The 27,965-nt window shown below is 39.4% G+C and overlaps 1 protein-coding gene across 44 annotated transcripts in view; it reads left to right on the top strand.

Annotated features, from left to right (window-relative positions):
- CDKAL1 (CDKAL1 threonylcarbamoyladenosine tRNA methylthiotransferase) overlaps positions 1–27,965 on the top strand; it is a 918,695-nt gene that overhangs the window by 9,958 nt on the left and 880,772 nt on the right. For 15 of the 44 annotated variants that reach the window (XR_014061586.1, XR_014061585.1, XR_014061583.1 and 12 more), the window contains exons 1-4: positions 15,380–15,460; positions 16,280–16,323; positions 24,118–24,292; positions 25,496–25,608. Coding sequence is in view for 33 of the 44 variants with exons in the window: in XM_081518024.1 (XP_081374150.1) it covers positions 24,123–24,292; positions 25,496–25,608 (283 nt within the window). In the remaining 11 variants the exon portion in view is untranslated. Of the gene's footprint in view, positions 1–15,379; positions 15,701–16,265; positions 16,324–20,056; positions 20,150–24,117; positions 24,293–25,495; positions 25,609–27,965 lie in introns of those variants that run through there. The other 29 variants (XR_014061591.1, XM_081518023.1, XM_081518028.1 and 26 more) reach the window with 14 other exon arrangements.

The raw sequence follows: 27,965 nt of genomic DNA, 5'->3' as shown, positions 1-27,965 counted from the left end.
GATAACCTCAAACTCAGTATAGAGTGTAGTGTTGGTTCTAGCCTATCAGGAAGCAGATGCTGATGAAGTCAGAAGTGCAAAAAGATGTATTGGCCAGGGGTTGGGGGTGGGAGGGATGGGGAGCAGGGGTGGGGAGAGCTTTATACTACTTTAAAAAAAATTTATTGGGAGTAATGTCTGTAAGGGCTTCCCTGGTAGCTCAGTGGTAAAGAATCCACCTGCCAATACAGGAGACTCAGGTTTGATCCCTGAGTCAGGAAGACCCCCTGGAGAAGGAAATGCACCCCACTCCAGTTTTGTTGCCTGGGAAATCCCATGGCCAGAGGAGCCTGGTGGGCTACAGTCCATGAGGTCATAAAGAGTTGGACATGACTTAGAGACTAACCAACAACAACAAACATCTGTAAAAGTAACAGGGGGAGCAAGTTGGGTAGGGAAAACCTTCAGTTGACAACAGCAGTCATATGAAGTCTAGATCAGTGCCATGGACAGTTTTATAGCAAAAACTGCAGTCAGGGTAATGGCTACATATGAATAAGTCTATCAAGTTTCATCATTACCTGGGGGCGGTTGCTCAGGAAGAGCATGGCCTCAGCTGAGAAGCTGGGGTGGGTCCTGAAGGCACTGCTGCTGAAGCTGGTAGCTAATTGCACTCTTCACAGCTGAGCAGTGTGTGCTTTCTTGAGAGCAGCCCTGCTGGTTGAACTTCCGTGGCTGCCACGTGGTGGTGACCAGTTGATCTGAGCAGCTTGTTTCTCTCATTACCATTAATATACATTGCATATACTGGTGTGTGTGTGTGCGTGCATGCACATGCACACAAGTTATTTTTATCAGTTGTTTGGACTTTGCTAGATTATATGGAATCACTTAGAGAACTTAGACATGTATTTCAATGGAGCAACTAGACAGGCCTTTGAGTTGTCTTATTTTAAGAATGGAGTGGTTGTGTTTTGGTTGCATATGGTATTCCTGTATAGAAGTATGGACATGTTTTCAGGTGTATATTTGGAAAGAAGGGTGTGTTGGAATGTTGAGCTACTGAAAGGAATGAAATGAGTAGTGAAAAATCCATTTTTGTACCCAGAACTTGTTCATCATTCCAGTGTTCCTCTATGGAGCCCCCCTTTCCCACACCAGTGCAGGTGGTTTAGAGCGAGCTTGTTCCACACTTGCATCCAGGGGTGAGTGCCACTCAGTCATTGTGCTGCAGCCCCTGTGCCATAGAAACTCTTCAAGGAGAGGCACAATACCCAATCAGAGCTGACGATTACTTTTGTTTTTAGATTATTGAGTGAAAAGTAATTTTTTCTTCTTTTCTTCTGGATTTGAACCTGGAAATTGGCCTGGAAACTAATGACAGAGTCTGAGAATGAAAACGAGGTCAAAATGAATGACAGAGTCAAGAGATGGAGGGAGAAATTGGTCGTGGGTGAAATTATTTGAGGCTCTAAATCCATTTTTCGCCTGAAGCATGAACCAGCCAAAGATTTAAACATCCTGTTTTACTTAAGAAAATCTGGTTAATGTGTATTCACACACACATCATTCCCCACAGACCTAAAATGTATATACACACATATATACACATGCTGTTCTGTTTATATTTTCTTCTATATCTACTTCTATATTAAAAATGAGTTCACACTGACATCTCTAATTTAAATCCAGTACCACAGGATTCCTCATTAGTTTGTCTTCCTATTTCTCATTCTCTGTTAGTGAGAAACTTGGCTCCCTTTATCCTCAATACACTATTTGCTTGATCCTCTTATATGTAACCAATCTCCCATTGTGGCCTCTTCCCCTGTCATAGGCACCCTCTCACCCTTGGAATCTGACACCCCACCCTCAACCTTGGCAGACACTCTTCTTACAAGGTCTGAGTTCTGACACTTTGTGCCAGGTTGGTACAGGTGCTGTCCCATACAGATATCCTGGGTCACCCCTGGCAGGTAGTATCCACAGTATGGAAACACCATTGTTCATGGAACCATTTACCTGTTGAAGGATGTGTTAGTTATTTCCAGTAATAGTGTGCGGTATTACAAATCAAACTGCTGTGGACAGCAGCATGTTTCTGTGTTAACACGGGTCTTCGTTTCTTTGGAATCAATGTCCAGAGATGTAATTTGTAGATCATCTGATGTTTAGCTTTTCAAGAAACCACCAAGTTCTTTTCCAGAGTGGTTCTACCCCATTACATTCTCCTAGTCTAGTGACTTTTTCACTAAATTGCTCAGGCAGAACAAAGGGAAAACAAGGAAGGGAAGGAAAAGAGGAAAAGGAAGAGATAGTTGTAAACTGTCACCTATAGTTAAGCCTATATCTATGTCTGGTTTCTTTGGGCTTCCCAGGTGGCTCAGTGCTAAAGAATTTGCCTGCCAAGCAGGAGACAAGCTTTAGATCCTTGGGTCAGGAAGACCCCCCTGGAGAAGGAAACGGCAACCCACTCCCAGTATTCTTGCCTGGAGAATTCTATGGACAGAGGATCCCGGCTGGCTGTAGTCCAAATTGTCGCAAAGAGTCAGACACGGCTTAGAGATTCAACAGCAAAACACAGCTGCTTTCTTTAATTTTTTCTTTTGCTCTAGATTTCTGTTTTCATGCTATTAACATATCATTTTAATTTTGGTCTATAGAATATTCTTTTATGAGAGCATTGTTTTGCGTGTGCATGCATGCTGTCGCTTCAGTCATTCTGACTCTTTGTGACCCTATGGACTATAGGTCGTCAAGCTCCATGGGATGGGATTCTCCAGGCAAGAATACTGAAGTGGGTTGCCATGCCCTCCTCCAGGGGATGTTCCCCACCCAGGGATCTCTTATGTCTCCTGCATTGACAGGGAGGTCTTTTATCACTAGCGCCACCTGGGAAGCCCAAGAGCACTTTTTTATCTGTTCTTTTCAGAATTATTCTTCAATATTTTGTCCATTAAAATTTTTAAAAATCCAATTTTCAGTTCAGTCGCTCAGTTGTGTCCAACTTTTTGCAACCCCATGAACTGCAGTATGCCAGGCCTCCCTGTCCATCAGCAACTGCCAGAGTCTACCCAAACCCATGTCCATTGAGTCGGTGATGCCATCCAACCATCTCATCCTCCGTCGTCCCCTTCTCCTCCTGCCCTCAATCTTTCCCAGCAACAGGGTAATCCAGTTTTATTGAGGTATAATATGCATACAATAAAATTCAACATTTTTGGTATGCAATTCTAAGAATTTTGACAAATGAACAGAATCATATAACAACCATTATTAAGATACTGAACATTTTTTAACACCTTAATATGTTCTCTCACTGTTTACAGTCACCCTTTCCTTTATTCCCAATTCCTGTCAGTTGATGTTTTCTGTTTTTATAGTTTAACCTCCAGAATGTTATACAAATAGAATCATGTAGTATGTAACAATTTATGTCTTTTTCATGCAGAATATTTATATGTGTTAAGGAAATCGTTTCTCTTCCTGAATAATATTCCATTAAATGTCTGTACTAAAGTTCAACTATTTACTAGTTGAAAGACATTGGGTTGCTTTCAGGTTTTTCTGGTATTTGAAAAAATGAAGTTTATGAACATTTCCTGATTTCTACAAAAATTCTTTTGATACTAATTATTTTTCATGTATAGTTTTATATTATATTTTATTTGCTTGCCGTGTCTATGTTCTAGCTTCTAATTGTTTTTTTCTCTTTACTGTGTTATATCTGTCACTTGTTATAGTAGTCTCTTAGAAAAATCAGCTGTTGATTTTGTCATGTGTTTTTAATTTCTAATTTATTTTATTATGCTTTTAATATTTTTTTACCTAAGGTTTAAAATTTTTCTTATCTAAGATCTTAATTTAATGTTTATTTAATTATTAGTAACCAAATAATTTAGAGGAATATCTTTTCTTTTTTTAATTTTTTTTTTTTTGTGACATCACATGGCTTGTGGGATTTTAGTCCCCCAATCAGGATTCAAATCTGAGTCCCCCACCTCTTCCCCTCTCCTCGCCCCCACAGTGGAGGCATGGACTCCTAATCACTGCACTGCCAGGGAATTCCCAGCATATAGAATTTACTTGCCTTTTACAGTTTTTGAGAAGTACTTTATTTTTTAAAATAAGTTTTTATTGTGTTCTTTCTGCTTGATAAGTCTACTATTTAGGAGAATTAAATTTTTTTGTATGTAACTGGACTTTTTTTTGGTTTAATACTTTTGTTATTAATTTCTGTTTTTATCACAACTGATGGCCTGGAGTACATTATGTATGCACTATAAATAGAATTCCTGCACCTCATTTAATTTATCACAAACATCAATTAATTCTGTATTTGAAGATGTCAGGACCTTTTATACAATACTTCATTCACTCAACCTCTCATATTGACAATGGAGAATTAAAATCTCCAGCATAATTTTGAGTCTATCAATTGCCTGTATTTGTAACAAACACATATACACCAGGGTTTTGACACTTGGGTCACATTCTCTACCTAATTTCTGCCACTTCTGCACATAGATTACACATTCCATTTCTTACTGTCAGAGTTCCTCAGTCTCTACCCCAACTTTTACTTCCTTTCAACAGTTCACTCTCCTCACCATATCCTGGACCTTATTACAGTTTGGGGCTCCTCCACCTATGACATTGCTCTCTCAGACCACATCTTTCTTCTTGATTCCTGACTCCCACAAAGCAACAAATTCATCTAACCATGTCTTGTAGCCTCTCAGCTCTTTTCATTCTTTCAGTTGGATTTATCCTATTTGAGATTCTAATTCCAATTTGACTCTCATTTTCAACCACTGCAGCTTCGTTCTCACTGGTACCTTTAATTTCCTTTTCTTCTTGGTCCTTCTACTCTATCTATCCTACAGATCCCCAACATTGGGTGCATATGTTCATCTGCCTTCTCCGTCAATACACTCATTCAACTACATTCAGGGGCTGCAGAATCAGTAAGGATTCTTTATTGAGAACGAGAAATCAACTGGAGCTAACTTCAAAGGAAATTATCATGAAGATTCACATTTGTAACCACTCAGGACTTCTCTCTTCATTTTTATCTCTTTTTCTATCTGCCTGAATGTTTCTTTCTTCTCTCATTCTCTCTCTTTGGATCAGCTTTCTCATCTCCTATAGTCACATGGATTCTCCTTTGCAAACAACTCTTCTGTTAGATGTCAAAACTGATATTGGACTCTTAGTCTCAATTTTGACTTCATAGGGGAAGACCTCTGATTGGGCCAATTTTGGTCAGAGGTCAACTCTAGATTAATCTATTAGGGCCGGAAGGGCATGGCCATGTTTTATAAAAATGGCAGCTGAGGACTCTTGTTCCAAGGGATTGTGTTACTATGTGCTCATCCATGAACTTATGGCCAGGGAGGATAAAATAGGCTGATGGGGCTTGCCCAGTTATATGTAAAATCCAGTACTGTGGTTGGAGGAATACTATGTTCTGATTGAACTGGTCTTAGTCACTTTCCCACTAATAGAGGCTGAAAGTAGTCCATGGCCACCTGAACCACACAGAATTAGAGTAGGTTCTTCTGGACAGAGAAAACAATGACTATCTGACGTAGTTGCTAAATGATAGATAATGAAGCTGAGAAACTTCCTGGTACATCTGTTTATCGGAAATTTTTTCATATGCAAGGCTAAGCTATGATCTAAGTTTTTACTCAGTATGTTTTTGTTGCTTTATTTGAAGTTTTTGAAAAGACCTTAGCATGTTAAAAATATCCACATTCATTGCCAAATATCAAACACTTTTTTCAAAATCAAATATAAATGACCTTAGATTATTTTGGATTAACCACATCATTGTTTCCCTCCATTAGCCAAGATAATCAACAATCAACTAAATAAACTTATATGTCATTTGTCTAATAATACATCATAAATTTGTCAAAACAAGTCAACTTCAGGGGATACGGTTTTGTTTTGAGCAAATTCATTTAGGATATGAATTTTGCCCATATTTATACATAACATAAATATATCCTTTGAAAATAAATGCTGTAATTATTCAGTGAGTGCCTTTTTTCTAAACAGCCTTTCTTGCCTCCTTACAATCATTTATTAAGAAATTAAAGTGGGTAAATATAAGAATACAACAAAAAGAAGACAAAATGTCTTGTTTCCTTTATTTTCCTTTTGATCTTTGCTCTTACTTTCTGGTTGAATGGACAACAAACTCAAGGGGGTCTTTGAGAAATTTAGAATAATCAAATTAACCATAACTGGACACTCCTTCTACGTCCTACCCTCCTAACTATTGCAGCTTATTTACTTATTTTATTTATTTGGCTGCACCGGGTCTTAGTTGCGGCATGTGGGATCTAGTTCCCTGACCAGGGATCCAACCTGGGCCCCCTGCATTGGAAGTACAGAGACTTAGCCACTAGACCACCAGGAAAGTCCCTGCTGTTGCAGTTTAAACTTGATTTCTCGGTAACTTCAGGGGATAAATTCTCATGATATCAGCTATGTGTTGATAGGGTTGGGTTGTAAGAGTTGTTCTGTTCTCTGACAGAGAGTTTCTACCTAGTATTGTCCTCCACAGCCTTTATCATTCTCACCACTCACTCTCAAAGAGATTTTCTCTCAGTGGAATTGCAAATCTCTGAATTTCCCCTACAGATTTATCACTTGTAAGAAAGTACTTGGAAAGAAGCCAATGAGAGATATGACTAATAGAGAGCATTTAATGAATGCATCAAACACACACACACACACACACGCCGTGAGTATCCTATGGTTAAGAAGAAAAAAAGAAAAAGGGAAAAAGGATTTTCTGTTTCTACATTTTCCTGGCAATGATCACATTCTTCTACTTTCCAGTGAAATACATCTCCAGTATAATATATTAGTTGACTCTTGATGATCACTGCTAAGGTCTTATTATTTCACAGAAAGTTCTAGTTACTAAAAAGTCACATTTCTTTAAATATGTTTCTTAAAGTAACATCAGCCAAATGTATTTGATTTTTTAAAACTAGGTGAACAACCTTTATTTAGTCTCCAAATATTTATGTCTCAGGTACTATGATATAATGCTTAGAAAATTGTCACCGTCCTTTCTCAGAAGTATGACTTCAGTAGTTTTCCCCTCTCTGTACAGTACCATAAATTTTCCCATCTCCAAAGGATTATTCTCATTTAACACATAATAATGCTCTTGTTTTTCCTATCTTAACAAAATCTCCCTCCTTTTGAATCCACTTTCTCCACTTTTACAGTCCTGTATCTTTGCTCCTGTTTTAAAAAAATTATTTTTAACATTTATTTATTATAATTGAAAGATAATTGCTTTACAATATTGGTGTGATTTTTGCCATACATCAACATGAATTAGCCATAGGTGTACATATGTCCGCTCCTTCCTAAGTCTCCCTTCCACCCCACCCGCCCCTGCCCCTGTAGGTCTTCACCGAGCACCCAGCTGATCTTTGCTCCACTTTGCAGTAAAACTTCAAAGTTGTCTCTAAGTCCTACCTCCAGGTCTCTTCCCTTCCTCCCCCTTGAATCCACTTCATTCAACTTTAACCCACTCCCATCCACCAAAACTACCCTTCCAAGTTGCTCAATTCAGTAACTTTTTCTCAGGCTTCATCTTACTTGACCTGTCCACGTAATTGGACACAGCTGATCACTTCCTCCTCCATAATATACTGTTATCATTTGACTTCTGGGATACAATCCTCCTAATTTTCTTCCTACCTTGTTGGTTACTCCTTATCAGTTTTCTTTGCTGGTTCTTCTTTCCTCTTATCTTAGAATTGGAGTGCCCTAGGTCTCTCAGTCTTTGATCCTCTTCACTTCTTATGTCAATTCTAATCTCATTTAATATTTTGGCTTAAATATCATCTAAATTTCTCACCCAAACCTCAGGATCATAATTCTAACTGTCAAGTTAACAATCCAATTGGATGTCTAGTAGGCATCACAAACTAAATAGGTTTAAAACCGAGCTCCAGAAGCAATGCCACTCGATAGCAATGAGTGCACCCAATAGCAGTGAGCTCATGTCTGGTTTCTAAATACCATTTCCCACTAAAAGGAACCACAACTCCTTGGAGAACTGGCTGGTTCCAGGCATAGGACAGAGCAAGTGCAAGATGAGCCTAGGGCATCTTGTGCTGCCAGAAAATGAGGTGTGAGAAAAAAAAAAAAAAGGAATAATTCTCTGGCAGCAAGTGGTTAGGACTCTGTGCTCTCGCTGTCAAGGGCAGGGGTTCAATTCCTGGTCAGGGAACCAAGATCCCACAGGCTATTCAACATGGCCAAAAAAGAAAAAAAAAAAAGCAGATCTGTCAAAAGAGCACAGAAGGCCAATGGCCAAACCTGGAATAACATGAGCATCAAATTAATTTTGGTAGTGGATTATAAACCAGAGGATAAAGTAAGTATCTGTGATTCCAGCTTGTGCTTTCTCCAGCCCAGCGTTTCTCATGATGTACTCTGCATATAAGTTAAATAAGCAGGGTGACAGTATACAGCCTTGACGTACTCCTTTTCCTATTTGGAACCAGTCTGGGGAAGCTAGGTGAAGGTTATACATGAAATAATTATAATAATTTTACAACTTTAAAAAATCTAAAATTTTTTCAAAATAAAAAAATTAAAAGTAAGCAGATTCGAAAGTACCCTAAGTTCCTGATCTCCCCCTTCAGCAGTCTGTTCCATTTCCACTGATAGCAATTTCATTGTTCTTGTAGTCTAGGTCCCTAACTTGGAAGTCATCATCCTTTATTTCTTTTTGCTCCTGATACCCTAAGTCAATCCACAGGCAATTCTAAGGACTGTGTCCTCAAATATGTCCAGAATCTAACCACTTTTTACCACTCCCTACTCATGCGCCCTTAGTCCAGGATTCCATCAGTGACTCCCTGGGTTATTTCAACAGCTTTCTAACCAAACTTCTTCATCTGCCCCTCCTCTTGGAACTCTCTAAAGTCTCCCGTTTCTTGAAAAGTTAAAGGTCTGTAGCCACTCGTAGTTTGGTTTTGTTCAATCTCTGACATCTTATTACTTACTCTGTTCCAACCATGCTTATCTTCCTTCTGTCTTTTTTCAAGAAATTGTGTATTTATTTATTTTTATTGAAGTATAGTTGACTTATAGTACTATGTAAGATACAAGTGTACAACATAGAAAAATTTCGATTCACAATCTTTCAAGGTCATACTGTTTATAGTTATTATAAAATATTGGCTATATTCCTTGTGTTGTATCTTTGAAGCTTGTTTATTTTATACATAACAGTTTATACCTCTTAATCCCCTACTCCTATCTTGTCCCCCTACTTCCCTCTCCCACTGGTAACCACTTGTTTGTTCTCTATATCTGTGTCTGTTTCTTTATATTTGCTCGTTTGTTTTATTTTTTAGATTTCATATGTAAGTGATAACATACAGTATTTGTCTTTCTCTGTCTGACTTATTTCACTCAGTATAATACTCTTCAAGTTTATCTATGTTGTTGGAAATGGCAAAACTTCATTCTTTTTTATGCCTGAGTAGTTATCACATCCTCTTTATCCATTCATCTGTTGATGGACCCTGCTATCTTTTGAACATGACAGGTGTGTGTGCTCTTTCCGTAGAGACTTTCCCCTGGCTGGTACCTTTTATTTGAATCCTCTTTCACACACATTTTTTTGCTAACCTCCTTATCTTTTTGAAGTCTTTGCCTTAAGGTCTTTTTCTCATCGACCCAACCAATGTAGGCTTAAAAATTGCAAGTCCATCTTTAAAAATTGCAATGCTCACTCTTGGTTCTCCTTAATCTGCAGCAATTTTGAGGTTATTTAATCACCTCTGAACATACTATATAATTTTAATTAATATAATATTTATAATATATTGTATGTCTCTACCTGCTGTCATATAGACTCTGAAGAGGGATCAGATCTTGGTCTGTACTTTTTCCCCTGAGTATTAAAACAGTTCTTGGTATACTGTATATACTCAATAAATATATTATTATATAACTCAATAAATTTGTTATTTGAGTCATATATTACTGAAGGATAGAGAAAGGATGGAGAAAACATCATATGTCTCTTCTCCAATCAGGGAGTTAGACAACCAATATCAATTGTTTGAAAGCTAAGAGAATATGTAAAAATAAGATTATGAAAGTGTTAGTCTCTCAGTCGTGTCTGACTCTTTGCAACCCCAAGGACTATCCAGGCTCCTCTGTCCATGGGATTTGCCAGGCAAGAATACCAGAGTGGGTTACCATTCCCTTCTCTAGGGGATCTTCCTGACCCAGGGATCGAACCTGGGTGTCCTGCACTGCAGGCAGATTCTTTACCATCTAAGCCACCAGGGAAGCCAGGGTGAGGGGTGGGGGGTGGGGAAGATTAGCCAGGACTCTTTTGGTTGCAATTGAAAGGAATCTGCTCAAAGTAGTTTTAGGGATGAAAAGGGGAATTTACTTGTTCACAAAACTGAAGAGCTCAGAAGTAAACCTAGCTCCAGGCATGTGGAAGTAGGGGGCTTACAGCTGTCCTTAGAACTTCTTGATGTCTCCCTACATCACTCAGCTCTACTTTCCTCTGAAACAGCCCAGACCTCAGGCAGGTGTTGTCCACATGGTGGCCCTGGAAGTTCCAGCCATAGATTCTCCCACTGACTGAGAGCCCAGAATCCTCTCTGGCTTGGCATGGGTTACCTGCCATGGGGCAAGGCAGTGTGGTGATCTCATTGCTCTGGCGTGGGCCACAAGAACAGCCCCCAACCACCCACAGTGAGAATGGGAGAAGGGAAAGATAAGATTAATTATAAAATTGAGCCAAACCAATTTGAGTAAATTGATAGCACAGGATAGCTGATACTAGAAGTATAGCACTCTGACCCCTAGTGGTTAGATTACACGGAGAAAATTCATCATTAGCCCAAAGACAATAGCAGGTTCATTTATTTCACATCATGTTTTTAACATGAGGTGGCTCAGATGGTAAAGAATCCACCTGCAATGCAGGAGACATTGGTTCGATCCTTGGGTTGGGAAGATTCCCTGGAGAAGGGAATGGCTGCCCACTCCAGTGGCCTGGAGAATTCCCTGGATAGACGAGCCTGGCAGGCTACAGTCCATGTGGTGGCAGAGTCAGACATGACTGAGCAACTTTCACTCATTCACTTTTTCAATTTATTTAAGGACACCAGTGTCCTTCTTTTTTATCCTCTACATGGAAGCATTCAGCCACATGAAATGAATGTTCTTTTGAATATTCTTGTATCCTTTTTTTATTCTCTGTTTCTACTATCATCTTCTTGGTTTCATATTTAGACTATTGTGATAATATCCTTATTCCCTTATTTTTTATCCTTTATGAAAACAAACACCTGAAAACTCTTACTAAAAAACTGCTTTAGTTGTATGGCATTCACCTGGGAAATTTACATGAAAATTTATCAGACCCAATCAAAATCTCTGGGTCTAAAATTAATTTTTATGTGTCCCCTCATTATTTTGTAGTTAAGAAATCACAGTTAGCTTTCTACCACATGTGGTGGGAAGGTAGCATATGTAATAATATATTTGCATAATACAAGTTGACCTGCTGAACTTTAAAAATTGAGAACATATACTTAAATATAAATAGATTAATTCATTTTAATTTTCATTCTAATAAACTTATCTAATATTCTACACAGAAAATTTCATATATATTTATTATCATTTTTTAAGAGTGAATTAAATGCATGATTTACTTATCATAAAGAGATACTGATTGGAGCAGATTTGTAAGTATGCCAGCTAATTGCTTAAATCATAAACTAAATGTAAAATATGGCTCCTAAATTTTTATAACTTTCATATTTTATTCTTTCTTTTTTTGTTAGTGGCTGAGGTAGTAAGAATTCTCTAACTTCATTATTGCCCACATTTTCTGTTCAATTTTCACTGTGAAGAATAACATTAAAAGATTGAGTTAATCACTCTGAAGGTTTATAATTTTATTCCACATTTCCCTTATCATTCTTTTCTTTTTTTCTCCAGTGATTTTCTTTATTTGAAATTTTGCATTTTAAATGAAAGTATACAGTTTCTTTCTTCTGAGTTATTTATATAGAGTTGAAACAAGCAGAAAAACCTAAAGTCAGACTGCCTAACCTTCAGTTTTCTCTGTAAAAAGGGGATAATGAGGCTAATACTAGTACTCCTAATTTATAGGATTACTTATGGAGTCATTGTGATGAATACATTTGATAATTCACATAAAGAACTTATGGTGGTTACTGGCACATGTAAATTCTCAAAATATGTTAGTTTTACAATTATTTTATAGGCTCAGTTGCATTTTTAGTGTATCTTTTTATACACCAACTGGTTTGTCTACCACCAATCATTTATAAAGCATTAAAAATATAATATTTTAATATTATATTGTTGGCTGGAAAAACAAAAACAATATGGAGTGTCTATTCTTAGGAAGTTTAAAAGCTAATTTGAGGAACAAAGCATGAATTTTTAAATTTATTAACAAAATGTGCTATATACATACAATGGAATATTATTTACCCTTAAAATGAAAGGACATTCTCACATGCTGCCACATGGATGAACCTTGAAGACATTATACTAAGTGAAATAAGCCAGTTACAAAAAGACAAATATCGCATGATTCCACTTATATGAGGAAATTATAGTAGTCAAATTCATACAAACAAATTCTGTAGGATGGTTGCCATCAGGGTTGGAGAAAATGGGGATTAGGGAGTTATTGTTTAATAGGTAGAGAGTTTCAGTATGGGAAGATGAAAATGTTCTGGAGATCGATGGTTGTCTAAAAATGTGAAGGTGCTGAATGCTGCTTACTGAGCTGTATAGTTAAAAATGGTTAAAATGGTAAATTTTATGTATGTACATCTTAACATAATAAAAAGATTTGAAATTTAAGTATTCGTAAGAAAAAAATACTACAATGTAAACAGATAAACCAGTAAATAATAAATTATCAAATGTCATTTTAATTTTATTTATAAAATGCATCCATTTACTTTTTGAATAAATAATACATCTGCATGGTCCAAAAATGAAAGGTACAAAATGACATACAGGGAAAAGCAAATCTTCCTTTAGCCACTCAGTATCTTTTCCTAGAGACATGATTCTATTACCAATTATTTATACATCCTACCAGAGATTTTATACATGTATAAAACTGTAGTTATAGCTATAGTCACACACTCTTTTTACACTTAAGAATAGATAGTGCATAAGAATAGATAGTGCATAAAGAAATTATCCTTCAATTAAAAATAAATTAAAAAAAGAATAGATAGTGCATTAAAAATAACCTTGTTCTTTTTCAAGAGCTGTATAGTTACCATAAAGATATTTAACCTATTCCTTACTGAGAAGCCAGAGAGTTTTCAGTCTTTTGCTTTTGAAAGCAATCTTTCAAAGACTAATCTGGCACATATGTCATTTTGTGTAACCATGAGCATTTCTATGAGTGAAATTCCTAGAAGTAGTGTCACTGGCTTTTCAAATGATTCAGATTGAGTGCCTTAAAGAGACAGATTTCACCAAAGAAGTGCTAGTGTCAGCTGGTTTATTCTCAAACTTGGAAATATCCTTGTATCCTCTCTTTTACACCTGTCAATCTCTAAGTCTTGCTCATTTTACCTTCTCAATATCTCTTCTGTCTTCTCGTTTCATTTTCCCATTGCTCACAGCCAACAATTTCATTTAGGCTTTTCACTGTTTCTTCATGTTTGAAATGTCCTCAAACCCAGTCTCCTGCTCAGGCACTTTCATGCTACCCAATACATCCAGGATTAAGTCTAATGTCTTAATTTTAGCTAACAAAGCTCACCTTAATCTGGTCCCTGCACTTTCCTTTTCAGCCTTTTCTGCTATCACCCAACTTTACTCTTTTTGCTTTTATAATATATAATAATTTATAATTTTAGGCCCCCATGTATTTGCCCTCACTGTCTTCTGAGTCTGGAATACCCTCACGGCACCCCAGGGGGAAGTACTGATTTCCTCATGTAAGAGAAGGAACCTCCCTGTTGTGCCCACAGGCCCCTTGCATCCATCTTCCATAGGGATTGCTCTTCTCTACTGAAGTTATATCCTTGTAGTAGCCTCAAACAGTGGTAGGGGGTTGTCTTTTTTCCTTTCTAACCCTAGCATCCAGCATCATCTTGCTTGAGGTCACACGGCATGCACTCAATACACTCTTTTTTTGAACTTAAATCAGATCTTGGAGAGAAGGGGTGCACTTATTCCTTCCCCCCACATATGTTTATTGAGAGGCTATTAAGTGCAAGATTATGTATTAGGCAGTGGGATTACACCAAGAAGAAGATGAGCCAAGGCCTACTTTTGGTCTAGAGAAAGAGGTGGGACAACATAACACACAGTTCTAATTCATTTGGGTAAAGACTGCCATGGACCTTATGTCACAATTTAGAATTTTCTAGACATAAGGATGAATAAAGTGTGGCATTTTAACTGGAGGGAGTTGCACTAGGAAAGGCATTTACAAAACAAGGCAATAACCCCAAATCACTGTGAAACCCCGAGTCAGGCATAATTCTGAATTCCTGTTCGTGGCCTATTGCCTTCTATAGTGGAGATGCTTTCCTGGTAAACAAGGTCAAATTCGATGTCTAGGGTAAAGAATAAGATGAGATAACTCTTGTAAAAGGTAATCAGGTCAGAATCTGTACACACCCCTTATTAAAATTCTCTTTTTGTGCTCAACTTCTACTTCTAAACTGTCCTCTGACCATTAAAAAACAAAAAAAAACAACAAAAACCCTCGCTTGGTGTTAAATGATCTATATTAAGTTAATGCAGCTGTTCTTTCTTTACCCTTTTCCATTTTCGTTAACACGACCTCTTTTCAAAAGAGGCTGAGGAAGCTAGGAAAATGTAATGAAAAGAGCAGGTTCTTTGGGAGTTGGGCACCGAGTATGGAGGACAGTCGCTACTAGCACAGTTATTTTGGACAAGTAATTAAACTCCTAGCTTCCTCTTCTGTAAAATAACAATAAATAAACGGGGAGATAATGTTTACATAAAGCGTTGAACACAATGTCCCACAGTAGTAAGAGCTCAGGCATGTATGCATGCTCAGTCGCTGAGTCGTGTCCCACTCTGCAACCCCACAGACTGTATGTAGCCCGCCAGGCCTCTCTGTCCATGGAATTCCCCAAGCAAGAATACTGGAGTGGGTTGCCATTTCCTTCTGCAGGGAAGAGCTCGGGGAGGTTTGCTATTAAACGATTCTAACAACTCGATGTCTTGAAGGTCGTCTTCTCCCTCTTGCCGTCAAAGAAATTGTTAAGGGTAATCTGTTAAACCTGAAATGCGCACGTTCTGCGCCGATGTAGTTTGACCCCTCCGGGCCGCCGTCTGCGAGCATGCGTATATAAACCTGGCGGCACGTACGTGTCATGGCGAGCTCCAGCTAAAGTGTCTGCAGTTTCCGGAGTGGCGTGTAGGTTCTGTTACTTTTGGTTGGCTTGCTATTTCCCGACTGCTGAGTAAGGGTGGCGGGTGGATCAGTGTGGGGCAGAGTTTGGCCAGAGCTCCTTTTACGGCGGAGCCTTGTTCCCCCAGTTTCAGTCCTTCTCGTGGCCGTTCGCTGGTTTGTTTCGAAATTGAAAGGAAACTTAGCAGCAGGGTTGGGAGCATTGGGAAGCAGAGCCTGAAGTGAGGACCGGGACGTTGGCCTTAGGTGCTGCAGGACTGTTAGGCGTACTTAAGGATCTCGTTGCTTACTGTCACATTTAATTTCCTCCGTTCTCCCACTTTCTGCGTTAGTGAGTTCGTGGGACGGGATAAGGCTTTTACAGTTACCAAGCTTTCACAAGGCTGCATCTCAATAAAAATTTAAACTGAAGTTGGTCTGAAGAGCAGGTGTCTTGATTTTTCACTTTTCTTTCTTGTTTACTGGTGAAAGCTGTCTCTGAACCATGGGACGACACGTGTCTTTCGGGTGTCGGGTGATACGGATACCTACTTCTTTGGTCTGTTTTGTAGTATTCTTACTACTGGATCACGCAGACGTATTGTAGTGCCGGATAGTATTTGTTACTAGGGCCATACGCTGGATCTCAGTCATAGCAAATGTGGCAGATATCAACATACCTGTCCTAATCAGTAAGAAATTGGGAGTAGTACGGAACACCATTAACCTTGCTGTATAAAACAGCCTTTTATGGAGTTTAATCCCTTTTAGGTCGTTTTAGAGGCCTTACTGTGGTTTTGTAAACGTGTTGCGAATTTTCTTTTCTAAACAGTTTTTATTTTCCAGGCTCATCTTTCAAGACGATTTGAGACTAATTGCAAATAATCAAGGTACTCGTTTATTTTAAAACTTTTATGTCGGGAGTGATATTTACCCAGTGTAATATGCAAAATTTAGCCTAATATTAATTTCTTAGTGATTTTGTCGCCATCATTATATGGAAACGCCAAGATCTCCATATCACTAAATCTAAGAAACATTTTCACTCATTTTACTCAAGCTTTCATCACTTGCCTTAAGCAGCATTGACCATGTCCACCTGTTTGACATACTGTCTTCATTTTCCTTCTGTGACCCACTGAGTTTTTTCCTTTGGTAACTGCTTCTTGATCTCCATTATAGGCAGTTTCTCTTTTGTTTGGAAGGTAAACTGGGAATGCCTTAAGGCTTGGTCCTGTCAACTTTTCCAATTAGAAGAAATTCTATTCTTTTTCTCTCTGGTTGATCTAATCTACTTCTTCAGTAACACTATTCTTTTTTATTTTAGCCATCCTAGTGTGTGGGAAGTGTCTTGTGGTTTTGATTTGTATTTCCTTGATAGCTAATGATGTTGACATCTCATGTTACTGGCCCTTTGTATATCTTCTTTGGATAAGATACATATTTGCAAAAGTATCTTCTTGATGGTGTTCTTTGAAGCATGAAAGTTTTAAGTCCAGTCTTTTTTCCTTTGTTGCTTGTTCTTTTGGTGTCATAAGCAAGAAACCAGTGCTTAATCTGATGTCATAAATACATACACCTATGATTTCTTGTAAAAGTTTTATAGTATTTCTCCAGTTTAGGTCTGTAATCAATTTAATTTTTGTTTATGATGTGAAGTTGGAATCCAGCTTTATTCTTTGCATGTAGCTATCAAGTTGTTCTAATACCATTTTTTGAAAACATACTCTTCCTCATTGAACATTCTCGGCACCCTTTTAGAAGATCAGTTGGCTAGGTGATGTGTTTTTGACAGGCATTCTAGATGATTTTTATGAAAAAACAAAAAAACAACAAAAAACCAACAACTCCAGGACAGTGATTTTCAAACTGTAGTGTATGTCAAAATCACCTGGAGGGTTTGTTAAAGATTGCTGAGCTTTACTCCGAACATCTGATTCAGTTGGTTTGGAGGAGAACCCAAGACTTCGTTTCTAGCAAGTTCTCTAGTGACTGGTGTGGGAACCACATTATAAAAAACTATGGATGTAGGACTTTGGTTCCCAACTGTGGCAGCACATGAGAATTACTGGAAAGTTTTAAAAAATATTGATGGCTAGTCTGAGTTCTAGAGATTGATTCAACTAGAGCAAGGCTCTAGTTGATAATTTTGTTGTTGATAATTTTCTATAGCTCCCCAGGTGACTATAATGAACACTCAGCTGAGAACCTTTGTAGGAGAACAGTGGTTCTCAGTGGGGTGTATAGTGGAATCACCTGGGCAGGTTTTACATACCCACCCTTAAATTCCACTCTGGAGGTTCTAATTCAAAATGGGGCCTGGGTATTTGCTATTATAAAAGCTCTCCTAATAATTCACCTCTGTAAATAGCCAGTACTCTATACTATCTACTCTTCATCATTTTCCATGTCTCCTTCTTCACTTTGTTTTTATTTCCTTTATCAAACTTGATTTTCTCTACCTTTGAGAGAGAACTTTATATGATTCATTCTGTAGCACTTAACTACTGCCAGTACTCTATACTATCTACTCTTCATCATTTTCCATGTCTCCTTCTTCACTTTCTGTTTTTATTTCCTTTATCAAACTTGATTTTCTCTACCTTGAGAGAGAACTTTATATGATTCATTCTGTAGCACTTAACTACTATCTTGCTTTCCTTCTGTTCTCACATTTTCATTATTATTCACTTATTTAATATTTTCTGAAGGCTAACAATTCACTTTACCAGTTCGTTGGGAGTAAAAAGCTTGTTAATAGTGATAGGTGAGTTTATTCAGGTGTTTATGATATACAGCCAGGTTTAGGAACCTCTGCATTTGATGTTTGTCTCTTTCGTCTCCCTAGAGTGAATTGCTAGAAATGGAATTGCTGGGCTAAAGGATATATATGTGTTAAAGTTTGATATGTATTGCTAGATTGTCCTTCAGAAAGGGTATGGCAGTTCTACCATGCTTTTAGCTAACAGTTGGGTTTTTGTCAATCTTTGTTACCAATGGGATAAATGGAAAATAATTTGTTGTTTAAACTCATGCCTTTAGTGTATTTGAGCATTCTTTCCTATGCTTAATGGCTATTTGCCTTGCTTAGGTGTGTTGCTAGTTTTTCCTTTGCCCATTTTTTTTCTGGAATGGTTTTCTTTCTTAGGGCCATTTCAGACTCTTGCATTGTTTGTGCTTTTCCAATGAAGCGGAAGCCATCTGGGGAGAGCTTGGTGTTGAGGGAGGGTCCAATTCTAGCTCTGTTGGTGAACAAATCTTCTAACTCCTCTGGACTTCTCCCATCTAGTGTAAGAATTTCCTTCTGTGTTATAGAAAGATTAGCTAAATTCAGCTTAAACAAGGATTTATTCATCCTTTCATTCAGCTAATATTCTGCACTTGCTGTGTGCTAGGCATTGTTACAGGTGCTGTAGATATAGTGGTGAAAAAGACAGGCTACCTCTGTTCTGAAGGAGCTCACACTGTAGTGAGAAAGACACAGTAGTTATATGTTTGGGGTCAGGTAAGTGTGATGAAGGGAAATGAAGCATAAAGTGGCGTTAGAGGCTGGTGAGAGTGTGGGATGCCTGATCATTGTGTGGTTATTTTAGATCAGGTCGTTAGGAAAAGCCCTCTCCAAGGAGGTGTTATTTGAGTAAAGGAGTAGGCAGCAAGCCATCCAAATAGCTGGGGATGATATTCCAGACAGAGGAAGAGCAAGGGTGAAGGCCCTGAGTCAGAAACTAGCTTGATCTGCTTGGAGAATGTCAGAAAGTTTATTACAGGTGGGGCAGAGTGGGAGGTGGCAGAGGGACCACATTTTGTAGACTGGGTTGTGGACAGTAAAAAAAAAAAAAAAAAAATTTGAGAAGCTGCAGTGTGCTAGGTAAGTGTAGGCACCACTTGGGATAAAGCAGTGAACAAAACACTCAAAAACCTCTTCACCCCCAGAGTATATATCCTAGTAGAAAGAGATAATAATAAGATGATGAAGATACTGTCATGGAGGAAGAAATTTTCCTCTACAGTTCTCAGTTCTTCTGGTTGGTCTAAGCATTAAATTGACAGTTTAACAGGAGAAAATCAAACAAAAGTTCAGTAGCGTGTGGCATGTATACATGAGCTTCCCTAATGACTCGGGGGGTGAAGGATCTGCCTGTAATGCGGGAGACCTGGGTTTGATCCCTAGGTTGGGAAGATTCCCTAGAGAAGAGAATGGCTACCCACTCCAGTATTCTGGCTTGGTGAAGAATGAATGGATACCTACGCCTCTCCTCCATGGACAGAGGAGCCTGGCAGGCTATAGTCCATGGGATTGCAAAGAGTGGGACATGTCTGAGCAACCAGCACTTTCACATACATGGGACAGACCTAGGGAAACTGAGTAACTTACCAAAATGGCTGAAACTCTTACCTTAAATATTGTCTTCAGCTAAAGACAAAAGATCTTGAGGGTAGTGGTTTGGGACCTCAAAGGGGAGGAAGGTAGTTGCTATGAGATGGAAAAGCAAATGTTTGGTAATAGTTTTAACAGACAGACTTTGCCTGGTTCTGCCCCATCTGTGCACATAGTTCGTACTATAGTTATCTATGGGGATCGCCTCCTTTCCTGAAACATGTCTTCTATTTACATTCTTTTAGGCAGTTAGAAGGAGGGTCAAAGTTTCTTCCTGGCCTTGATTTGTCTTCAGCTCAAAATAATCCACATGGCAAAGAGACATTTTCGGGTGGCAGGTTTGCTCCTCTTTAGTATCTAAGCATGTGGGGAAGTGCTATGGTACGAAAGCAAGGCTGTGGGGAGGGGGATAGGAGGTATGTGTACGTGGTGAGGTGGGGGTTATTCAGAAGGACCTCGCTGATGACATTTGGACAGAGTTCCAAAGGGCTTGAAGGCATTCCAGGCATGACCAAGACATTGAGACAAGTGTGTGCCTGGTGGCTGTGAACTAGCCGGGAAGCCCATGTGTCTGAATGGAGTTGAAACTGTGCACCTCAGATGGGACTTGAATCCATGGGCTTGGACCCAAACTGGGACTTGAACCCACGGTCTTTTAATCGAGATCATGCACCTGGTCTCAGAGCTTCCCCAGTGGCTCAGATGGTAAAGAATCGGTCTGCAATGCAGGAGATCTGGGTTCGATCCCTGGGTTGGGAAGATCCCCTGGAGAAAGGAATGGCAACCCACTCCAGTACCCTGGCCTGGAGAATTCCATGGACAGAGGAGCCTGGTGGGCTACAGTCCATGGAGTCGCAAAGAGTCGGACACGACCAAGTGACTAACACGTAACACATACCTGGTCTCAGGACTTAATGAAGCTCATGTTCTTCTTATCAAAAGAATTCAGTGAGAGACAAAGTAATAGGTAAGAAGTGGGTTTATTTAGAGAGAAACACACTCCACAGAATGTGGGCCTTATCAGAAGGTAAGAGGCCCCCAAATATGGCGTGGTTAGTGTTTACGTCTGGGTAATTTTGTAGGCTAATTTCATGGGCTTCCCTTGTAGCTCAGTTGGTAAAGAATCTGCCTGTAATGCAGGAGATCTGTGTTTGATTCCTGAGTTGGGAAGCTCCCCTGGAGAAGGAAATGGCAACCCACTCCAGTATTATTGCCTGGGAAATCCCATGCACAGAGGAACCTGGCAGTCTACAGTCCATGGGGTCGGAAGAGTCGGACACTACTTAGCGACTAAACCACCAACTCTGTCTGATTTCATAGGCTAATGAGTGGGAGGATTATTCTGCTTATTTTGGGGAAGGGGTGGGCATTTCCAGGAATTGGGCTACTTTTCAGCCTTTCACGGTTAGCTCTGAGCTGCTGGCGGTGGCTGTGTCCCCTAGTGTGCTGATGTAGCACAGTGAGCGTATGAGGCTCAGGGCCCACTGGAAGTTGAATCTTCTGCCACCTTGGCCCTAGTTGGTTCTTACCAGTGTGTCATGTCCTGTGGCTAAGTCATTCTTTTCAAGGCTGTGCCCTGCCGCCTTCCCTCCTGTTTTAGAGTGAGGCAGGAGAGTGGGAGTGTCCTTTCACTTCCACTTTTCTGGAAGTGACAGGAAGCTAATTATGTCCTTGTAGAACTTTTTTTTAATATAATTTTTTTTTTTGGCTGTGCTGGGTCTTCAGTGCCAAATGGGTTTTTCTCTAGTTGCAGAGAGTGGGGCTTACTCTTTGTTGCAGTGCATGGGCTTCTCACTGCTATGGCTTCTCTTGTTACAGAGAATGGGCTCTAGGGCGCACCGGCTTCAGTAGTTGCGGCTCCCTGGCTCTAGAGCACAGTGTCAGTATTTGTGGCACACGGGCTTAGTTGCTCCATGGCAATCTTGTGGGGTCTTCCTGGACAAGGGATCGAACCCGTGTCTCCTGTATTGGCAGGTGGATTCTGGATTCTTTACCACTGAACCACCAGGGAAGCCCCTGTCCTTGTAGAACTTAGTAGCAATTTTAACTCTGGGCTTTTTACTCTGAGATGGAATACCAATGGAAGGTTTTGATCAGAAACCTGAGATGAACTTAGGTTTTAGAGGGATCCCTGGCTTATATGCAGCAAGGTTCCTTTGGGAATTGAGGGTAGAAGCAAGGTGACTATGACAGTAATCCAGGCAAGAGTTAATGTTGGGACCAAGAATGTAACAGTGGGTATGGTCGGAAATGGTTAGATTCTGAATATATTTGGAAGCTCAAGCCAATGGGATTTTGCTGATGTATTGGACTTAGGGTGAAGGAAAGAGGAGTAGGGGATGATTCCAGAATTTTTGGCCTGAGAGGTTAGAAGGTTGGTATTGCCTTTCAGTGAGATGGAGAAAGTCGTGGGAGGATCTGTGTGATCCTCCTGGCTGCAGGTGGGGTGAGAATCAGGAGTTTGTTCTTGATTTTAAGTTTGAAGTAACTCTTAGCCATTCAAGCAGGGTGTTGAGTAGGCCGTTGGATGGACATCTGAGTCTGAAGTTCAAGGGAGGCCTGAGGCTGGTTATATAAGCATATAGTTAGTATTTCAAGGCCACAAGGCTGGATGAGATCACCTAGTGTGCACCTGTAACTAAAGAAGAGAAGACGTCCTGTAACGGAGCCCTGGGGGTGTTCTGACCTTGAGAAGTTGGAGAGATGAGGAAAGGGCAATGGAGACTTGGGGGGTGGCTAATGCGGTAGGAGGAGAACTCAGCATGTGGGATCCCAAAAGCCAGGGAAGAAGATACCTTGAGGGGATGAAAGGTCAGTAGTGTCAAGTGCTACTGGTAGGATCACATGCGATGGCTGAGAGTTGACTGTTCCGTACATTGTTGTGAGTCACTGAAGTCAGGTCAGCAGTTTTGGGGTGGTGGGGGGTGAAAGCCTGGCATATGAGAGACTGGGAGGGGGAAACTGGAGACAGTTCTTGCAAGGAGTTTTAAAGGATAGAAATGCGATGGAGACAGTGGGTAGAGGAAGTGAGGCCACGATAAGGTTTTTCTTTTTTAAATGGGAGAAATAACAGTACCTGTATACAATTAGTGATTAGGTAGGGAGGAGCATGACTAGAATTCTGTGCTCAAGCAGGTTAGAGTAGAGGGGTTGTTCTTAGAGGGGTGGGTAGTTCCTAGTAACAGGTTGGTATGTGGGCAAAGAACCATTTCCTATTAAGAGAATGCAGTCTTCCATCTGCGGAATGTGGGAGGGGATCTGATGGTGGGTTTCACTCAGGCCTCCTGTTTTCAGTACCATCTACAGCCTCATGAAGAGGCAATCCATGAGAAATTAATTTTCAGAAACTTTCTAAGATAAATGAGTTTCATTACTGTAGTTCTTCCCAGTCCTTGCTCTCGTAGTATGTACATACATGTATGCACACACATACTGGGAATCTGTGAGAGGCAGAATTTTCCAAATTTATTTGACCACAGAACTAGTTTGTCACTGATGGTTCATAGAACCAGTTTGGGAGAAACTTAGTTCATTCCATCTTCCCTAGTGTACTGAGTCAGCCAGGGCTCTTGTTGGCAAGAGCAGAAAGCCCAGCTCAAATGAATGTAAGCCTCAGGGAATTCTTGAGCTCACATGAATGGGCAGAGCAGGGCTATGTCTGGCTTCAGGCATTGGTTGGATGGATGGATTGGATGGATCCAGTATCTCATCTCTCCAGCTCTTATAAGACTTCCTGCCTTGGGTAGTCTTCTGCTTTGTGGCAGGTAGGATGGCCCCCCAGTAGCCTCAACTTGACATCCTCCTAACTGAGCCACTTCAGTGAAAGAGAAGTTAGCACTGGCGTGGAAGTCCTCTTGGTGATTGTGACTGACTGGGCTTGTTAGGTCCAACCCTGAGCTGGTATTTATGGCTCAGGGTGAATTACTCTGGCAGGTGTGGGTCATGTGTGCCATTGCTGCGCCTGGGGAGGGAGGTGTCAGTTACCACCTGTAATTGACAGGTGGTATGCATGCTGTGGTGTGTTACAGGTTTGTAGTGATACCTCATTGTGATTTAGTTTGTATTTCTCTGATTGCTTGTAATGTTAAATCTCTTTTCACGTGCTTTATGTCCCACTCAGTAAGATTTGTCTGATTTATCTGATGTTTCTCGTTTTTCAGTAACTCTTGTATTTTCTGTAAAGTTGAAGTTAAAATCTAAAGGCTTTATTAGATTCAAGTTTGGCAAGAATATTTCTTAGGTGATATGTTCAACAGATGTTCTGAGGACTCATACTTGTATCATTTATAACTTCTTTATACGATAGAGAAGATGCCTTCTGCATCCTGTGATACATTCCTGGATGACATAGAAGATATTGTGTCACAAGAAGATTCAAAGCCACAAGATAGGCATTTTTCGAGAAAGCATGTTGTTCCAAAGGTGCGAAGGCGAAATACCCAAAAATATTTGCAAGAGGAAAACAGTCCACCAAGCGACAGGTAAGCTTTTTTTGAAATTATATTCAATATCATACCGTGGGAGAGGCTGACACTGCTGTATGTGATATACATAATGTATCTTTTAAAAGAATCTTTGAAGTTTTGAAAGGAAATATGTAGGGTTTTTTTTAAATTTGAATGGTTATATTTAGCAAAGTCATTAATTAAAGAAGTCAAATTGCATATTGGCCTAGGGCGGTATTTGGCAGAATGATGGATCTCCCTGCCTCCCACCCTCTTCTGGCCAGATCTCTCTGATATCACTGTGGTTGGTATGTTCTTGTTACTTCCGCATTAAAATTTTTATTGGAATTTGTGATTCTTACGAGATAGTGGTAGTTTGGGCCTGTGATTTTTCTTACCAAATTTAAAGTACTTATGGATCAACTAAAGGCTTTGGACACAAATTCTTGTGCTGTTTACACTATTAGGTGTCTAGTGAAATTCTAATACAACCTAGCCAGAAAGGATTATGCAGTTACACAGTTTTAATATGCTTATATTTGTATATCTAGTAAACTTGAAAATTTTAATACATTTGATTATTTGGAACAGAGTCATAAAGTCTATGAATTTAAATTTGCTTATTTTAATACCTGAAATTTATTAACTTTTTCTTGACCATATCATTAAAGGTAATGTCTACTTAGTTGTCAATTATTTAGGGCAATCCAAGTTGAAAGTCCTTTTATTCCCTTTCTAAAAATTACATTTTTTAGAACTCTTTTTACATGTGGAATCCTTTTATTATTAATAGTGCTGTAGGGTGACAGATTTTCATTTTGATTCAGTTATTTATATCTTAAGTTATAAAGATTGTGATTAGTGTATAGTAGTCTTCAGATGTGTTTAGGTTTTTTTATTTGCTGTTGCTGCTAGAACCATTTTCTGTGCTACTGTTGTTTGTTTGTACCTTTCCAGGAGTTGAACTTAGTGGTAGTATTTAGTAGTATTGAACTTAAAATACAACTTAGAGAAAAGGTATTCTTTACATAGAAAGACAGTCTTAGAATTTTATACTGTTATTTTATCTTGATTTTAGACTTCTGGTGTAACAGCAGATTACGTATTAAGTTGGTTAATGAATAGCTTATGAATAGAATGCAGTGAGTGTTTTTGCATAATATGCCCAGAAATTAACTAGTGCTTTTTATTTTTAAAAAAATCCCTTAATGAGGCTTATTTTTTAAAATTGATTAACAGCACTATTCCAGGCATACAGAAAATTTGGATACGAACTTGGGGTTGTTCTCATAATAATTCAGATGGAGAATACATGGCTGGACAACTGGCTGCTTATGGATATAAAATTACAGGTAATGAGATCTGTAATGTGTTATATTGATTACATTTTTTATAGCCAAGGTTTTGAGATAAGTTCTAGCTTCAGCAACTAAAGGATATTTTAGCATGACTTAATGATTTTAAGAGAAAATAAAATGCTAATATGTTGTCTAGACTCTTGAGCAACATGGCTTTGAGCTGTGTGCCACTCATCTGGGGACCTTTTCCAGTGCATATGCTGCTGGACTTACAGTCTGTGGCTGGTCGAGTCCCGGGATGTGGAGCTCTCTAATAGGAGAGCCAGCTGTGGCACTTCGGGATATGCGGATTGTGGTATTGGCCGCAGGTCTAGGAACCAGTCCCCTGCAAGTACTGAGGGATGACTGTATATATCTCATTTAAAAAAAGAAAAAAAAAGCACCCTCATTTTGAAATAAGTTTGGACTGACAGAAAAGTGGCAAAATTAAGTTTGTGTATGCCTTTTATATCTTACGTAGTTATGGTATAATTCATTGGGAAGTGAGCATTAGTGCAATACTATTATCTAAATGACAGAGCTTGTTTGGATTTTGCCAAGTTTCCCACTTATATCATTTTTATGTTCCGGGATCTAGTCTAAGATCTCACCTTACATTTATTTGGAATGTCGCCTTAATCTCCTCCAATCTGTGCCAGTTTCTCAATTTTTTCTCATTTTTTAAGACCTTGACACTTCTGAAAGAGAATCATTTTGTAGAAGGTCCATCACCTTAGGTTTGTCTGATAGTTCCTCATGGTTAGAATAAGGTAATTAATGCATTTCTGGCAAGAGGAGCTTACAAGTGATATTGTATCCTTCTCAGTACATCACGTCAGGGGCCTCATGATTTTAGTACACTAACCCTTATCTGCCACATTTCTCCTCTGAGTTATTTTTCTTCCTGTAACCAATAAATATCCTGTGTTTCCTCAACCTTTTGCATACTAATTTTAGTATCTGTTAGTGGATCTCGTCTGCAACAGTTGTTACGGTGATAGTTGAGTAATGGTGGTTTTCAATTTTATTTCCTTCCACATTTAATAGTTTGGATTCTTCTGATCCTCTGGAGAAGAAAATCACAACCCACTCCAGTATTCTTGCCTGGAGAATCCCATGGACAAGGGGAGCCTGGTGGGCTACAGTCCATGAGGTCACGGAGTTGGACACAACTGAGCGACTAAGCATACACACATTCTTCTATAAGGAAGCGCTGTCTTTTAGCCACTATTTTACTTGTTTGTATCAGTATAGACTCATGGATATTTATTCTACAGGTTATAGTTCAGTGGTGTCATTATGCTGTTGCTTGTATTGTTCCAGCTATGGCCACAGGACCTCATCAGGCTGGCGCCTATGTCTTTCAGACATGCCCCCCCTTGCTTTCCGATCACTTCTTATTTTCTGGCACCACAAGAGGTTCTAGTCTTGTATTTTCCCTTTCCCAGCCTCAGAAGCAGCCACTTTTTTGAGGAATCCTGACCCTTTTCCTTAGGAGGCTAGTGTTGAGAAGCAGAGCAAAGACCTGGGCACTAGGTGTGCTCATTGCCACCATGAAGTAGCAGTGCTTCTAGGTCCTCGGCAGACAGAGTTAGGAAGTGTGGAGGTATACTGACTGGCGCGCACACATCTCTGATCCTGTTGTGCTTGTGACGGGCAGTGGCTGCATTTGTGTCATCATGCTTGTGCTCTGCTCAGTCGTGTCCAACTCTTTGCAACCCCACGTGCTGTAGCCCTCCAGGCTCCTCTGTACCTGGGAATGGACAGAGACAAGGATCCTGGAGGGGGTTGCCATTTCCTGCTCCAGGGGACCTACCCAGCCCAGGAATCAAACCTGAGTCTCCTGCATTGGCAGGCGGATTCTTATCCACTAGCACTACCTTTAGTCCTTGTGATATAAGGACTTGCTAGCATTCCCACCTTTATTAGTGAGAATGGAGAGAGGTTGTTTCTTTAAACCTCATGGGCAGTGAAGTCCATTACTCCAAAACACTGCTTTTGACCGCTAGTCTATATCGCATAACAACTTTTGCATGTGTAATTGGCTGGTCCTAGGTTCAATGTGGATGTTAGGAGTAGGGAGGATTGGAAAGTTCATTCCTTTCATAGCTTTGTTTCCTTCAGTAAGTAAGTGATCATATGTCATTAATTTTGTTTTTGATAACATTGTTTAGAGAGCAAAATCAGTCTTAAAACAGGTGAAAAAACCACTCAAAATCTGCTTTTAGAAACACTTTTCTGTGTTCATTAGTAATTTTTGTATAATTTAGCCTAAACTTGTCTAATACATTCTGATGGTGCATTTGAAAATTAAGGAAATCACTTTAAAGGTAATTTCCTGAAACATTAAAAAAAAATTCAAAGTTTGATGT

The sequence above is a fragment of the Giraffa tippelskirchi genome, chromosome 8 (assembly GCF_054371585.1).
Source record: "Giraffa tippelskirchi isolate mGirTip1 chromosome 8, T2T-mGirTip1v1.2.pri, whole genome shotgun sequence".
Lineage (NCBI taxonomy): Eukaryota > Metazoa > Chordata > Mammalia > Artiodactyla > Giraffidae > Giraffa > Giraffa tippelskirchi.
The sequence above is the reverse complement of the archived record's forward strand: the minus strand, read 5'-3'. Positions and strand labels throughout refer to the sequence as shown.